This window comes from Micromys minutus (genome assembly GCF_963924665.1).
Source record: "Micromys minutus genome assembly, chromosome: 11".
Lineage (NCBI taxonomy): Eukaryota > Metazoa > Chordata > Mammalia > Rodentia > Muridae > Micromys > Micromys minutus.
The window spans coordinates 33,395,899-33,413,660 of NC_137980.1; the positions used below are offsets into that span (position 1 = coordinate 33,395,899).

The window sequence follows — 17,762 nt, forward strand, 5'->3', positions numbered from 1 at the left end:
ATTAGTCATCAAATTATCCAGTCCCAAAGAGGAAGTACGAAATGTAAATGAAGTGAACAATTCGACATCACTCTAAAGGGCAATCTCGGCTCTAAGGGGTGAGGCTGGGAGGCAGGTCTAGTTCAGAGGCCGTTCTTTCGCCAAGAGTCCACCATGGCCAGTTCTGCATAGGTTTTCACCGCCCACCTTGTAACACAAAGGCCTTTGGATTCAGCCTCCCTTCCCTCACCAGACTCTGCCAAAACTTCACAGTGTGTGTTCCACTGGGTGTAAAGGAAGCTGTATGTGCCTGAACAACTTGGCAGCAGGAGGTGTGACCTGTAATGGGCCAATGGGAAGCTGCTCTACAGATGATTGGCTCCCTGTCTGTGCTCTAGGCGCCTCTGTTGTCCTAGAGATTCAGGGCGTGGCCTGATTTCAGATTCTTGTAGCGATTCCAGAATTTCTGCCCTGAATTATGCAAGCTGGTCTGAAGTAGCACCTGACCAGCCAGGAATTTCTGGGCTCAACCAAACTCCCCTGTCCTGAACACAATGAATTATTCTCGAAACGTGCAATCGGCTTTCCTCTAAATTTCCTGTTCTGGACGCTAAAATGGAGCTCACGCATTACTGTCATCATTTCTGCTCCGGTGTCCTCAGAACAACACCTGAAAGTGTGCTTTTGCTTATTTCTTTCTCAGTTGAAGGACTGTTTCTCAATCCAAATACAACAGCGACCATTTCTATACACCCTGTAAGACTGACGGCATACCGTCTAACCAACTCTTCCTCAGTTTAATCCCTATTATTCATTCACTCGGCACGCCGTCCATTCATTCATTCACTCAACAAACATTTCTGGCATGCTTGGAATAATGTGCAAGGCACTGCTGAAGGAAGAGACGAGGCTCACACGGGCTCTGCTCTGGAGCTCGGCGTCTGCGGAGTTTGCCTGTCAAATTTTCATGGTTCATTCTGTCTAGATTTCAGTAGGAGTTCGGAATGTTCTCAAAGAGTTTGGGTCACTTCCATACAAACACTACACAAGGAGGATGCTCTGTGACTTACTCACTGATGGGATGTGCCATGCACTGGAACAGCATTCGCTTCTGGCTAATCGAATTGTGCCTCTGGTTAAAAACACAATGTACGTGCTTTCAGGTTTTACCAAGAAGGTAGAAACAAAACGAAAACAAAAGGCAAGTTGTGTGCACACCACTCACAGAATATTCAAGTTGATATTTGAACACTATGCTATGTAAAAGCCACATGTGTGTGGGTTGTCATATACTGATGTGGGAGAAATTAGGTGCCTGAGCTACCAGAAAAGAACCCCCAGAGAGAAGTCCCGGGACTATGGCACCAGGGGCAGTGCCTTTAGCTACCGTGTGACACACAGTAAACAGGCCCCATGTGAACTCTGGCTTCATTCCAAATCTCTAGGAAATTCAGATGATTCACTTACTTTCGAAAAAACACTAACAAAATTTAAAACCCCAAACACAGGAGCTCCCATTGTATTACTGAACCACAGAAAGCCTGGGGAAGTGGGGCTGAGATTTAAAAGTATCTCCGGCATTCAAAGGCTTTTTTAAGTACATAAAGTCCTCCCCTTTGAGTACGTACAGACAAGTACTCCAGTCTAAAGCATCCTGAGATCCCCATGCAAGGACTCTAGAAAAGCCAACTGTACTTAGAGGCCAGGGCACATAGGACAGTAAGTGGAAAGAGTGCACAGATGTCTACGTTGTGCTGATTAGAACTGTTAATGGAATCTGTGTGTCAGCATTCTGTATTCTATGTCTAGAAGTCCAGAAAAGCCCACACAGAAGAAAGCTGGGGCAGAGGAAGAAACCAAAGGCTTTGTACTCTTAGATATCTCCTGCCCACGGAGCCCAGCTTTTTTGATTTAATGAGTGAAGCTAATTGTCCGGTATCTGTCCTCATACTAAACCGCTTCTGTGGTCAGCCTTACAGTCGCTCAGTGTGGCGACTGAGACTGTTCCAGGGACCTGTAGGCATAACCCTACTCCGACACTCTGGCAGGGGTGGGGGAGTTGTCTCAGTGGTTCTGTTTCATGAGGTAGCTCAGTTGTGAGTCGATGCATGCGATATGTGCTGTCCGCCACTCAAAGCTAGTTTTCCCTTTTTTTTCCCCCTGTGTAATTTGAAAGATTATAAAAATACCAGTATTTCTCCCCGTTTTATAAAAAGGATTTTAGAAAAAAGAAAATACACCTCTGCTCTTCTCATTAAACTTCCGTCCCATCTTGTAAATTGTTGTGGACTCTGACCTCCAGATTCAGTTTTTTCACTTGGGCACCTCTGAAGGTGTGGTACCCCTCACCGTCACTCAGTATGTTGACATTGCGAACGGTACAATGCTGCCTGTTGACATTCTTCTCCACCTTGACTACATCCACCTTGGTGTTCAGGGGGTATTCCTCCAGCCCGCAGGCTGGGGGCTGTTTCTTCTTTTGTTTCTGGCACTTCCTGGTGACCAAGCAGGCCACCAGAAAGAGCAGCAGGAGAAGCATGACAGCAGCCAGGGCGCTGCCGATAGAGGCGCCCGTCGGAGACAGGGAAGCCGCAATAATGGGTTCCTGCATCTCCAGGTTCAGGGACTTCATGTTAGTGCCATTCTTGACTTGGTCCCCTTCGTTGTCATAGACGAGGGAGTCATCAAGAGACAACCAGCCACTGGGGTCCACTAGGTCCCTTTGGTGGCGCCTCAGGGAGGCCATGAGAGAGCGCTGGACCCGAGGTCTTGAGATGCTATCAGGGCCGATGATGTAGATCACCTGGAGATACCACTGGTGTCCCGCTTCCACCTGCAGGACGATGGGGACAAGGCGAATGTCATCCAGAGAGCATTTCAGAAGAAAGGAAACGGAAAGACTGTTGCTATGATAGGGCTGGACAGAGAAATGGTCTTAATTAAAGTACTAACAACAGATGTTCTAGGTCCTAAGATACGGAGAACTGAATGAAGGGTTAGGGCTTCTGTTTTATTTCCAGGTTAGGGTGACCTGGGGTATACACAACCTTTTCTAGTTCCTTACTCATGTGGAATAGCCTACTAATTTATCTCATGATCTCTTTAGCTAAATAAATGTTAATGAGTTATTGGTCTTAATTAGTAGCAGTGGGATACTGTTGGATACATAGCTCTGTTCCCTTTAACTACTCCTTATGCTAACTTACAACTTACTTACGAACTTCAGTTAAAATGGAGTCATTCAACAAATTTCCACGAAACACTTCTAAGCATAATATATAGATTCCTAAAAAGAATTTGCTGAACTTGAGCACTTCCTGGATCACCCCCAAGAGGGGGACCATAGATCATCTAACTGCCTACTCATCTGGCCATCTGGGAATGCTTCATGGTTTTGAAATAACTTCAGAAGAGCAGTGATAGTCCTGAAACTCAAGGTCATGGATAGCTACTTGGAGACAGAAAGAAGAATGCAAAATTTGACCTTGCCGTTCATGTTTGTTGGTAGAAATTAGGGGATTTCCCACCCCTATCTGACGCTGATCATTTGTGTCTCTAACTCGGGCATTGTACTTAGTCCTTTATTCAGTGCGTTCCAAATGCCTGTGAAATCAGCTGGTTCAGCAGACAGACCCAAAGGTATTGATTTAAAAGAACACAGGAAAAAGAAACCAGAGCAGGCCATGTACTGATGGACAATGACAGATTTTCAGATGCAAATCCAAGAATTTTGTCCTTGCTTTGTTCTGCTGGGGAGAGGGAACACTTGAGAGTGAATGGTAGATTTGATTACAATGCAAAGAAAGGTCTCACTTCGAGGAGGTTATCAGAAGAAACTGCGTCACCTTATAGAGGGCATCTACTTTGAGGGTAAATCCATCCACACCCGGCATGCTGCTGACCACCTGGAAATCCGGCAACTCGGAAGCGAAGTGTGCCTCAAAAGGCACATCGTGGAAGTACTTGTCAGTGACCTCTGGCTGGCTGCGGTCCTAGGAATAAAAAGAGTAAAGGACAAGGCATTTGAAAGGCAATATTGGGAGGAAACAGATGTTCTCCCTCCTTCTGTGGGTTGGGTTAGGGGACTGTGTGCTGTGCAAGGTTTCTCTCCAAGTCACTGCTGCCTCTGGATACCACTAAGGAAGATTCTGGAAGGTTCTGTCTAATCTGTTTCTCACAGACCACAGCTTACGTGTGTGTGTGTGTGTGTGTGTGTGTGTGTGCATATGTGTGTAATATTTTGATTTAGTCATCCACAAAGCCTTTGACAGAGTCTTATAGATGAATTAATTCATTTTGCTTGTTCATAGGCTGGACGTAGGCACCCAACCATTGGTTCCTAATTTACTTAGCCTTAGGACCCTTTCACAGTTAAAGTCCAAAGATCTCAAAGAACATCTATTTATGTGATTTTCTTCTATCAATAGTTACTACTGCTCAGCTATTAGAAACAATGACTTCATGAAATTCCTAGGAAAATTGATGTATCTAGAGAATATCATCTAGAGTGAGGTAACCCAGTCACAAAAGAACAGACGTAATATGCATTCACTGATAATTGGATACTAGCCCCAGAAAGCTCTAAATACCCCAGAAACAACTCATAGACCATATGAAGTTCAAAAAAAAAAGAAAAAAAAAAAAAAGAAAGGGCAAAAAGTGGAAGCCTCAGTTCTTTTTAGAAAACAAAAAAACAAAAACAAAAACAAAAAACAAAAAACAAAACAACAAAATAAGAAGTGTATAGCACCCTCTCAGAGTGGGGTACATCTAGACCTTAAATCATTAATAACTCAATAGCTAAGAAGATAGCCTTGTGGCAATTTTTGGTAGTTAAAAATCATTATGTTTCATCTTTACACACCAAGAAAACTTTGACTATTTCCATGTTACGTTTTGTTTTACATACACTTTATGAACATTGTAAATAGTAAGATTTCAATGCATACTATCAAACCTTAAAAAACCATCAAGTACTGACAAAAGTATATTCATATATTTTTATGCTAAAAAAAGTTAAACCTGAATGAACAATTCAATAAAATATTCCCGAATTAACTCATTTTAAAGTTACAGTGAAAAGTCCATTATATGCTGACCTAAATTAGATAATTTTTAGTGAAATATATCCACATTCATCTCTTTCCCCAAAGAGACATTATTTTTTTTTAGATTCTCCTAACTGTTTTTGTATTCGGTCAGTTGTTTTGTGCTATTTGTGTGATACAGAGAGATAGGTGATAGAGTTGTGTGTTGTACGAGCATGTGGGGGTGTGTGCTTGTGTGTGGATTCCTAACATTGATATTGGGTGTGTTCCTCAAACAGCTGTTCACCTTATTTTTGAGATGGGTTCTCACTGAAATTGGAGCTCCCTGACTGGCCGGTGAGCTATAGAAATCCTCTTGCCTCTGTCTCCCCTGTGCGGGCACTATAGGTACCCACTCTCACTATTGAGGTTTAAACTCAGGTTTGAATGGCAAGCACTTTAGTAACTGAGCTGTATTCTCTCCCTTGCCTGGATATTCTTCAAAATTTGATATTTTCCTCCTTCTCCTCCTCCTTCAATATTTAGTTTGTGTGTGTGTGTGTGTGTGTGTGTGTGTGTGTGTATGTGTGGTGTACATATGTACACATGTATTTAAGTGCTTAAGGAGAAGACCTGTGCCAGAAGAGAGCATTAGATTCCCCAGGGGTTGTGAGTTTCCTGATGTAAATTATGAGAACCAAACAGTCTTCTCTGAGAGTAATACAGGTTCCTAACCACTGAGCCATCAGCCCCCAGGGACAACATGGAATATGAATTCTATTATTAAACTTTCCAGCGGGGATATGCAGATGAAAAGCCTGCGACACTGGGTATCAGGAGAGCAATGTTAACTGTGTAGACTCTTGGAAGGAGTTTAAGTGCGACTTGGGGCCTGAACCAACTTGAAGGAACCCTGGCTTAGAGGTTCCTCTTTCTAGCATAACAGCAACAGCTTATCTTGCCACCTACTATAACCAGCACACCAGAAATGTTGACTGAGCAGAGAGAAAGAACAATTAAAATACAGAGGAAAAAGAAACTGTCTGTCTCAGGAGTCCCAGCCAAGACCGTCTCACTGGCTGTTCCTCGGTAGAAATGTATGGAGAGAGTACCAGCACTAGGAATCTGTGTTTCAGGTGCTTATTTGGCTGAATGCACCCGTATTGTGGCCCTTCATTGTAGATTGTCCCTGTAGGGTCAAAGAAAGGCACGTAGCCATCCTTGCCGGTACACAGATAGACTTTCTCCAGCTGCAGTTTGTAAGCAGAATGAAGGTTTTGTTCTGGATTCCAAAGGACTCGGCCGTAAAGGATCTGACCTGGAAAGATGGAGAGGCATCAACTAGGATGGGTGTGGAGGTTAAAGAGAAAGACATGTCAAAGGCAGAAAAGACTTAACACACTTCCTCAGGGCCCAGAGTGCCTTTTCTGTGAAGAGCTCTGACTCCATGTGTCCCTGAAATACATTTACCATTTATTGTTCCTCTAATTCATTAACATTACTGAAGCATTTATGATCTGGCAACCACTCAGCTCTGCACGAGGGATACAGAGGTGAGTGAGATGCAAATGAGGAGATTAATAACATTTATTGATAACATTTATCAAATTCAGCAATTGCTACCTACTACAGTAAGCTTTTCTCGCGCAGTAAAATGCATGGGGTGCTTGCGGTCTTCTAGCTGTGGAAACAGAGGCACCAGGTGGCTAAGTGAATTGTTATGAGTCGCCACAGTTGTAAGTGGAAAAGGTGAGGTTGAGACTGGGGATACTTTGCCTTGGCAACTCACTCTGATGGCAGGTACAAGGACAGAGCTCGCTATTGAAGGGGTACAGGGCTAGCATGAGGTCTGCTTTTGGAGGGGGTTTGAGGAGAGCTGATTTTTGGCCTGTCTCCTGTAACGAGCAAGCATTGGTTGGAACATTTTGGGGAAGGAGACAAGACAGAATAGTCTAGGCAAAGCCAAACCCATGAAATGGACTAAGCACTGGGTTGGTGTGAACTTTCTTTTAAGGTATCTCATGTGGTTTCAGGTTCTTTATAATTTTTTTATTTAATTTTTATTCAACTTATTTAATTCTTCCAAGAGCCCAAAAGATAGGCCTGTTATTGTTCCCTTAAAAAGCTTCTGCCAGGGAATCATATACCCAAGTTAGACACCGGATTAGGATTGCCAATTCTCTAACCACCCACGCTGCTGCTTTCCATGGGGCTGCACTGGGAGCCGGGATGTCGCTTGTAAATTGAAGAAAGAATGTGGGACTTTTCCTTGCTTCCACCTTGCTTGCCCTGGACTGGAAGCCTGGGAGATGTTCCCTGACTGAGATACGGGTAAAGATCTGCAGAACAGTCGCCCATCTGGGCCGAGCCACTTGCTGCAGCCGGGAGTTAAGCACTCACCTTTGGAAAAGGCTCCTTTGTAATCCATTTCTGCCAGTGACATGTCAGACGTGTTGGGATCCATCAAGAATACCTTCTCGTTATTGCAGAGCTGAAACTCAGTATTGAGCGAATACACAACCGGCACAGGGCGGTTGGTCTGCTGGAACGCAATGGGTATCAGGAACCTAAAAGGAGGAGGAATGAGAGCTTCCTGAGGGCAGGGTCAACTCCCCATGGGCATTTGAGTTGTCCTCTTTGCCTGGCCTTCTCGACAGTGCACAAAGCTTTGCTGTGGGTACTGACCATTGACCGAATGTCTTCATGAGGATAATCTGCTCCTTTCTTCATTTTTATTTTTTGAGACAGGGCCTCACGTGGTTGAGGGCAGTTTTGATATTTCCTTCCTCTTTCTTTTCAGGTGCTAGGATGACAGTCCCCTGCCAGTCCCCGTTTCCTCAGTACTGAGACCACACAACATTCTGCCAACTGAGTCACATCTCTAGTCCTAGCCTAGGCTTCTCAGGATAATTTGGTCTTTAGAATTCTTTGGTACTGGTTGTGGGGTTTTTTTTCCCCTCAAAAGTGTGTGTCTGTGAGTCTGTGTGTGTGTGTGTGTGTGTGTGTGTGTGTGTATGTGTGTGTGTGTGTATGTGTGTGTGTGTGTGTGTATGTGAGACATGTTTAGGGTATATGCATGTATGTAATGGGAAGCATATGTCTGTGTATCCACATGTAGAGGCCAGAGGTTGATGTCAGTTGCTTTCCAACTCTTTGTTGTATAAAAATATAGTGTATGAAAAATGATGAATTAAAGAAAAGATAGAGGATTGATAGAAGAAAGGACCCATTATTGACTACTCTAGTGTGCACATAAGTCCACATGCACAGGTACATAAAAAAATGTGTGCATATATACACAATACACATATATACATATAGACACACAAATAACAATTAAAAAACAGGAAAAAACTGAAAACATTAGAAAGCCATTAGAAAGCAACATGAAGCACAATTAAAACAAACCAGGGAATCTTAAGAAAAATATCATATTAGAGGGTGACTTGGGGAGGAAGAAAGGAGAGCTTATATAGAGCGCGTACTGTCAGTGACTGGACAGGGCCAGCCGGGTGGCTTAATGGTGCGTGCCTTTAACCCAGGCCTGAAGCATGAAGACTGGACTCATGTCTAGCCTGGGCTACATAGGAAGGTCAAGCCCTGCTTGGGCCACCCAGCAAGACTCTTGCTCAAAAACAAAGTAGAAGAACACCCCTCTCAGTAAAGTAAATAATAAATTAAAAAACAAAACAAAGCCTTGGGAATATTCTGTTTAAGATTGGGGCTAAATATACACTGGTTATGTATATATTCCCTGGAATAGCTGAAGAATTTCATAACTAAGCTTCTTTTAGTGAAGAGTAAAATTTCTTATCATGTCCCTATACAGTACCACAGAAAATCAAACAAGCACGCCAAGCGAGATGAGCTGGAGACAAATCGCTGAGGTTGTCTGACAACACTTAGGTAAGGTTCTAGAGAATTCAGTCTCCTGGTGACAGCAAATGAGGGACGCCCGGAGAAGGGGAGAGGCAGGGGTTTCGAGGAGCCTTTCAGAGGAACTGTTTGTTGTCTTGATTGCAGTGATATTTCACAAGCGTGCACACATGTCAATGTGGATTAAATGTGTACATCTGCATCTGTGGTTTGCTTCTCATCCACAGTGCAGCCATTTAAGGACGGCCCAGCCTGCTTGCCCGGCTGTGCTCTGTGTGCTTATGGCCCTCTGCTCTCTTCGTCCGCTCCCTCAGACCTCCGGGTTCCTCTCTGACCTCGGCCCATTCAGTCAGACGCCCACTCCTCAGGCTTCATCTCCCAGTTCACCAGCTCCTACTTCTTTGGGATCCACAGGCTCTGCCTGCCTTCCTTGTTTAGCAGATGAACTGTCATGGCTCCAAGCTAATGCTAGCCCTTCCCTCAAGTCCTGTGACTGTCCCTTTACTGCTACGAGGGCCTGGCTTCATCCCAAGTTCTCCTTGGCACTGCAGCATGCAGACATTTGGAACTGTTTTCTAACCTAAAGCATAACCCAATAAATGCTCTGAGAAAGTATGGCCTTTGATCTGTTATCAGTCAGCGTGCCTCTTCTCTGACATCCTTTTTAGAAAGGCTCTTTATCCCTATTCTTCCTGCTCGCTTTCCTCTCTTGAATTCACCCCCGTCCCGGTTAGAAGACCCTGCAGCTCATCAGTCTGTATACTAAGGAGTCTGGCGTTATCAACTCTAACAGCCAATTCCCAATCTTTCAATGTGAAAGTAACGCTTCAAGTAGTTCTCTCTTAATGCCACCTCTGGCTTTGATGTCTTCTCTCAGTGTTTTCTAGGTCATTTGCTCAGACTGCATGTATGTCTGTGCACCCCAAATGTGCCTGGTACACAGGAAGTCCAAAAAAGGGTGGTAGGCTCCCTGTAACTGGAATTACCATAGCTATGAGCTGCCATGATAGTGCTGGGAATAGAACCTGGGTCCCCTGGAAGAGCAGCCAGTGCTCTTAACTGTTAGCCATCTCTGCATCCCTCCCTCCCTCCCTCCCTTTCTCTCTCTCTCTCTCTCTCTCTCTATATATATATATATATATATATATAGATAGATAGATAGATAGATAGATAGATATAGATATATATATAGAGATATATATATAGATATATATATTTCCATAGTGCATGTCTATAAAATTGAGTTGGTGGGTGTTGGACCCTCTCTTCCCAGGAGATACAGAAGTTTCTATGAACATCTGTCCACAACATTTCAACACAGACCAACACAACCTTATTTTATTTGTGTGCCCATTTAAAGACCCTTCTATTTAGTAGACATTGTTAATTCACTAACATCAGACTCACAGGTAGTAGCACAATTATTCACACATGCCTGAATGGGGCTTATCTCATAATACTCCATAGGGCACACTCCCTTATGTGCTTAGAAATGGTAGATAACACTATGGTGCTATAGTTAGGAGTCATTTAAAACAGCAAAGCCACCAATAAGATGTTCACAACTGAAAACATACAACATTAAATAGACCCTGAACGATCATTGTACTCAGAGAACTGACAGGAGGAGTCAGAATACTCCCCTGTTTAGCTGGGGCTGTGCCTATTGGGTCACTCAACATTTTTACACATCGGCGAATGACTGTGGACACATGGTGGGTGCTCCTTTCAGGATTACAGAACATTTTAGTGAGCAGGAGAATTCTTAAAGAGATGGAAGTGTGAGGAGCACCTGTATTGACCTACCTTTCTGGGGCATGTGCCGTGCAGGCCAGAGACTTCTCTCCTGGGTCCACCCACGGCTGTGTGGGCTGCACGGTGCAAGGGATCAGGTAGATGCTGTACTCCCCTGAGTAGTCCTTTCTGAAAACAGGCAGAGTAGACTGTAGTCACAGTTAGACCTGATGACTTAGCCCCAGACAGGCGCAACTTCGTTAAGCAGGGCCCAGGTGGCATTTATGCATTGACAACTCTGTAAGCGCCACTTTGAGGAACTCATCTCCGATTATTCTAAAATTCAAAGGATTATCCCCAAGGTGTGAGTTGTGTTTTGTTTTGTTTTGTTTTTTTGTTTGTTTATTTTCATTTACTCAAGTCCTTTTCATGAGGAAAGCTGAGGGGCTGGGGAAGGCCCAGTGCTTAAAAAAAAAAAAAATCAAATCTGTGGTCTGTGGTGGTTCAGGATTTCTTGTCCACTGACAACCTGTTAACACATTGTTAAATGCAAGAGCTTCTGCCTGTTAAAATGTAAGGATGCCAAGCTGTGTTGCAGAAGAGAAGGCAAAGGCCATGATGGAGACGGCATCTCTCCTGAGCAGAATGGAAGTAGTGTCCTAGGGGCACTCACCTTCATTGGGCTAGCTTTTGATTTTAGAGTCCCCTTCTCAGACTCATTCCTTTTCAAAGAGCACTAGAAATTGTCACTGGGGGGTGGGTGGGGGTGGTACTTGGTGTGCTATGGCAAGACACAGAACTCTCCAGAAGTCTCTGTCCAGTTAGTGACTTGCTACTAGGTAGCAGCCCCAGCCCTGGCAGGTTAAGTGGAGGGCAGGAAAACATTCAGAAACTTCTGGAAGAATATTTACTATTTAAGCTCTTGAAAGGAGTTGAAACTTCAGGTCAAGCCCCAGAAGCTTCCCTCATGGTATTTACCTGTTGTAAGAGCTCGTGGCTCGCCAGAGTTGGTGTGGGGAATCAAATGTCTGGGCACTCCACAAGAGCTGCAGGTCAAACTGAATTCCTCCCAGGTGGTCTGGAGTCAGTATGAAAGACTTCACATCTGGGAGGGTGTGGTGCTCCATCACAAACTGTCCTGTTTTAGAGGGAAACACTCGTGATTTGTGCATTTACCGTGTTTGCTTAAGGACCTAATGATTCTTTTTCTAGCAAAGAATTAAGGGCATGTATACCCTTTAGAATATAATTTACAATGGTTGAGACATTGTAGCATCTTATGCCAGACCACCACCCTACTTATAATGGCCATTATGGTAATATAATGCATGTGTAAGTATGTGTGAAAATGCGCTGAGCTCATATACAATCCTAAGGATATCTATATAAGACAATGAACACTGGAAATTCTCAGACATGAATCTCAACAGACACAATTTGGGGTTTTAGTATTTTATAAATAGAAAATCAGTGTTGGATATAATCATATTTAGATCTATTCAAGTCTTTGGTGGAAGGGGAAAAGTGCTGATGTCCCTACAAAGGTAAAGGTTACTTAAGAAGACATCATTCTTACTGGTCAGTGGATAAGCTGATGGACTATTCTAGATGGAAATAAACTAGTGAGATAATACATGTAAAATGTAACATGTGGAGTTTGGTTGGGTCTACTTTCCTTTATATGTACAGATATAAAGTAAATATAAAGAAACCTAATAAAGCAAGTAGGCAAAGCATTTGTGAGAAAAAGGGCAATTTATACTAGGACTACTAGTCTATGATACATTCACTGAATATAAAATGGTATTGTGATTTTTTGTTTTTAGATGATGTCTGTTGAAGTGTTTGGGACAATGTACATAAAGATGGCTTATTGTTTACAAATGCAGTGACCAAAAGGTATGTGTGTGTGTTCATATGTAGATAGTAAAATGTTAACACTATTGACTTTTTCATTGTTCTAATCTTTCACCTTTTCTGAATGGATGTTTTAACTATTTCTTAATAAAGACTTGGGAAAAAATGCATTGAAACTACCTCTGAATTTGGCATGGGTCTTGAATTCGATGACTAGACGGCCGTCCTCTCTAATGTAGATTCTTATTATCTGAAGTCTTGCAGAGAGCACACTGTCTGTCTGGATCCCTGGACAAGCAACCACACAGAAAACGTCAAAGTCAAGCTATGGAGAGCATCTTCTGGATAGTAACCACCTATGGTCTCAGGGGCCTCTCCAAGGAGATCCAAGTGTTCAGGTGAATGTGACTTAGTTATATATTCACATAAGTAGGATTGCAGACATGAATGCCAATACAAACAGTACAGTAGCTCCCATTTGTGGCTCTGTTTTATTCTAGGTCTACTGTCTTTATAGGGGGCTCTTTAAGTGGGTACCACTTGCCCCAGAAGCACAGAATGTCCCATTTCAGAAAATAGTGGATCTAAAACTTCAGGCACTATAGCTCCTCTATGCTGCATTTCCCTTTACTTTTAGGACCTAATAGGGTCCAAAATCTTGATGTATACATTCAGTTCTCAAACCAATCGAGATGACAGGGAACCTTCTAGAAAGTCAGCTGTGTGGAATTGGCACACAATGAGTGGAGGCAGTTATAGGCACACTATCCACGGGATTCGGAATGACCTAAAATAAAACGTAACTGGAGGAGGAGAAAAAAATTTAAGCAAACAACAACAGATTTGAGCCAAAGGTCGCTCAGGAGGAAGAATGTCAAGCTATTTTCCCACAGGGAATAGGAAACCAACAGAAACAGTGTGAGCTCAAGCCATTTAAGGGGGAAAGGATGTAATTTTCCATTACTGGAGATGAAGCTTGTCTAAAGAGTGTTCACAGAGCTATTCGGTATCGCTCCCTCAGGGGAAGGGCGAGCACAGGACACATGGAACTAATGGGAAGTGGGCTTGGGGTCCTGTTGGGAAACAGGACATTGGGGATGGAAAAAAACAAAGCAAAGAGTAACATATTGGGATACCATCTGGATCCCAGTTAAACGCGCCCCCCCCCCCAATTTTTCTAAAAGACGACAGGAATATAGTTGCTGTTAGAGTTCATTGCTTATTGCGATCAAATGTGAGGTAGTACACAGTTAAGACATTTCCCAGGGCATACCTGTTCTCCAGAGAACTGTGTCATAGAAGAAAGAGAATTCCATTTCAGTGTGGTGCTCTAAGGAGGCCCAGCCCCTGGGGGCTGTCACATAGATGTAGGACACGTAGAGAGGCACATGCACCGTCAAGAATGACTGAGCAGAATCTCTCACCTGCCAACAAAACAGTGTGCAAGAGACAGGCTGATTTCTTTCCTGGGTTCAGTTCTTATCTACTCCCTTGGTCACTGGCTCATTTAGTAATTCCTAACCTACACTTGCTGCTTGTCTTTGAAACATAAAGAGGGTACAAGGTGGCCAGGACACCTCTTCAGAAGAGGTGTTCTCCAAAGGCTTTTCTGAGGAAGTGACTTTAAAAAGCAAGGACCACCTTTGTTTCCAGTCTTCAGCTTCTAGAGACACTCCCTGGAAGTGTAAAGTCTCACAGGCCGGGGGATTGGCTTGCTGGCTTGTGACCTGTCAGCGCATCCTGGCTTTTTGGAGAGTTTGCTAGGAAATGTGATCAGTGGCGATGGGAAAAGCATCAGAGTTTGGTCCTCTGAAATGCACACAAGCTTGACTCAGGGTGGGTCCTGGTGAGCAGCCTGCTCCACGAGCAAAGGCCCGGGGCTTTGACATCACGTCTAGGTAGATGCAGCTCAGGCAGTTTTCTGGTAGACAGTACTTTAGAGAAATGTTTTAAAAGAGGACAGATCACACATCAAAGGGAATACTATTTCCTAAGGGGATTCTTCTTACAGTTGTTCATTTGGTGCACTGAAATAGATTTTTATTAAGCCACGAACAAAAATTGGATAGAAAAAACATAATAGTATGCTAGTAGCTACTTCTGCAGCAAACTGTGCTCATGTGAGAATAAATTAATGAAGGAATTTATTAATTAAAAATTCATATTTTTTTTCTGTAAATATGTTTCTTTTTCTAACAAAAAGCTAAATTAGTGAGTTTAGAAAAATTTTATTTTGTTATTGGGCAATTTTTATGGGATATTGAAGGATGTATCTTTTCCCTTTTTTGCTTCTCATTAGTTTCCTTCAGCCCGGATGAGTTATTTGCTAATGTTATATCTCATGCACTCTTGCTGTGTCACAGTTATATATGAATCCAGGGAGATTACCTCATTAATGTCTATTGGTACTTCATGAGAAATGCTGAATGAGAAACTACTTCTAGTTTCTCTGATTGTTTCTTTCAATTATGTATCAGCAATTTCAGTTATTTTTAAAGAACATTATTTAAAATTATAAAAAATAAACATTATTTAAATTAACATTAAAAATGTTAAATTCTTGGGTATTTATATTATCTGCCTTAAATTTTAAAATTTAAGCAGAAGCAAACCTTGTCTGTGGGACTTTTATAAGACTATTATGAACAGAAATATCCAGATCTGTAACTGAAGGAAAATCATGGAGAACAGAAAACATTAATTTTTCTAGGGGAGGATCAGTCAGGTTTATGAGGTCAGTTGACTATAGGCCCCGAATCTGCAGAAACAGAAAGCTCCGGCTGCCTTGAAGCTTTCTCCACTAGGGGGCAGTGCTGCACACAAAACCAGAGGAACTGAGACACATGTTTGAATTAAAGAGACTCCCCAACTGATTACAACCCCTCAACAGATTCTCCCATTTAGTGAGGCTAAACTTGTTTTGAAATGAAAACCAAACAGCTAACAAGTTTTGGCTCTCACTGAGATACAGGCTGAAATGTGGAATGAAGCTTGAGAATTGATTTTCCCATGAGACAGCCTAGTCTCTCTGGTGCTCTTACAGAACTGCTCTTCTGAGGGTGCAGAGTCTTCCTAGAGACACTTCTGTCAACAGGAATGTTTAATCCATAAACATTCTCTCTCTCTCTCTCTCTCTCTCTCTCTCTCTCTCTCTCTCTCTCTGTCTCTCTCTCTCTCTCTCTCTCTCTGTCTCTCGCACGCGCGCGCACGCGCACACACACACACACACGCAGGGGTTTTGCATTTGGAATAAACACAGGATGAGAATGTTTGAAATGATAGACTCTTCTCAGTGGTGTTTTGGAAACCAGAGTTGTCTTTCGAGAGGTGTACCACCTGCTGTTCTGATTCATTCCAAGTGGGGAAGAGATTATATTCATTAAAAAAAAAAAAAAAAAAAAACCCACTAGTAAATGTAAATCTCCATTTTCCAAAGTATACACAGAGAAAAGAATCTCACATCCACCTAAAGAAGCTGATACTAGATTTTTGTACAGATGACTTGCTACAATAATTTTTATACATTAACTTGATTTAGAAGACCTCGGGGCTCGTTAAACCACAGTACAGCCAAGACCCTTGATAAAGGACTTAAAAAGAACATCCCCTTACTTGGCTAAATACAACAATCAGGCATTTAGCTGACGGAGGGACTTCCAGAACAGAGTTGCCATGGCACCGAAGCACAACATCCCAGAGAACCCACCTGGAAGTCAGCAGTCACGGAGCCCCCACACACGTCGATAAGCTCTGTCATGTCATAGTATGCGTCAAAGGTCCACACGCAGCTCTTCAGGTTCAGGTGTCTGTATAGCTGGATGGTTTTGGGCTCCCGTACACTTGGGTCAAACTGGAAGGGGCGGTCATAGCCAGGGCCCAGAGCGGTACTATGGAAACCGGCATCATCCAGGAACCCCGCCTCTGCAGGAGAGGGAGGAAACAAGGAACAGTGACTTGGTCTGAGTATGCCGGGAGCTGGGTAAAGGGGATGTCACTGGGCTTCCATCTGAGATCCTGGCTAGATCTACCTTGGACTTCCAGCGTACAGTAAGGTCAATAGGAGAACTTTTAAAGAGCTGAGCTGCCTATTAGGAGCTGAGATCATGGCTCAGGTAAAGTGTTACTCAGAATATGCATGAGGGTCTATTATTGATTTGGTCTAACGGTTGTATTATGTTATTTGGGTTCCCAAAACTGCACAGAGAATCCTTATGTAAAAGGCTGAGGGCCCCGCCCCCAGTTGGTTCTGATTGGTAAATAAAGTTGCCAGCGGCCAATGGCTGAGCAGGGAAACAGAGGTGGGACTTTAGGATTCTAGGGCAAGAGGACCAATGGAGGAAGGAGAATCCCCATGCCAGGAAAAGAATAAGATCCAAGCTTGAGAGCTGCAGAAGAAAGAGCATACCTCATGTAAGAGCCGGGAAAGGGGTCTGGGGTAGCAAAGATGGAATATAACTCAGGAGTATCAGAGGGGAGGCATTAGCATTGCTGAAGTTTGGGAGTGGCCCAGTCATTTAAAGTAGAAAGTGTGTGTCTTTCCTTTGGGAACTGTGGGTATGGAGGTAGACACACTGCTGCTTGGGCATTTAGAGCACATTAATCAACTACTGCAGCAAGGGCCTGATTAGGGGTCCCCAGCACCCATGGGAGACGAGCTAGATATGGAGGCTTGTATGCATGGCCCCAGTGCTGAGGCACAGAGACACGTGAATTCTTGAAACTCACTGGCCAGCCAGAAAAGCTCCAGGCTTAATGAGCCGATTCTATCTCAAAAAGTGAAGTGGAGAATGACAGAGGACAACATCTGTAATTGAACTTTGGCCTACACATATGTACAAACACACGTATGTAGATGAGCATGTGCACATGATACCCCCTTCCCACACACTCACATACACCCAGAGGAGAGAGTGACAGAGAGAGTGAAAAGAGACAGAGAGGCAGGGAGAGACAAGGCTGAGCTGTCTATTGCCTGGGTTAAATGGGGCACTGCCCCTTTAAGAAACCCAGGCACCCAGGAGAAAGGGTGAACAGACAGCACAGCATTATGGATGAATAAAGCAGGTTTGCAAGTGTTTCTAGGCATCCTGTGGCTCACCAGTGATGAAACTACTGCGCTCTATAGACCACTCAAATATGAAAAGTATCTTTTAAGGCCAATTTGAAACAGGTTTTATGGAAAGCCATCAAACCAACATCCAGCTTCCTTGTCTTCCTCCCTCCAGTGGTTTCTGAACCCTTGAGGGGGGGGAGGGACATCCTAATTAGTAGATAGTTTGCTAATGACGT

General features: G+C 43.4%; 1 protein-coding gene across 1 annotated transcript in view; it reads right to left on the reverse strand.

The window, feature by feature from the left end:
- Positions 1-2,233: 2,233 nt before the first annotated feature.
- The window catches only part of FRAS1 (Fraser extracellular matrix complex subunit 1), a gene marked incomplete at its 3' end in the record, with an annotated part of 385,808 nt that continues 370,279 nt past the window's right edge, over positions 2,234-17,762 (reverse strand). Inside the window, exons 66-74 of the mRNA XM_080924732.1 lie at positions 16,180-16,394; positions 13,747-13,897; positions 12,654-12,761; positions 11,595-11,754; positions 10,689-10,805; positions 7,407-7,573; positions 6,119-6,324; positions 3,825-3,971; positions 2,234-2,812 (exon numbers count right to left, since the gene is read on the reverse strand). Of these exons, the coding sequence (XP_080780858.1) occupies positions 2,234-2,812; positions 3,825-3,971; positions 6,119-6,324; positions 7,407-7,573; positions 10,689-10,805; positions 11,595-11,754; positions 12,654-12,761; positions 13,747-13,897; positions 16,180-16,394 (1,850 nt within the window). The remainder of the gene's footprint in view (positions 2,813-3,824; positions 3,972-6,118; positions 6,325-7,406; positions 7,574-10,688; positions 10,806-11,594; positions 11,755-12,653; positions 12,762-13,746; positions 13,898-16,179; positions 16,395-17,762) is intronic.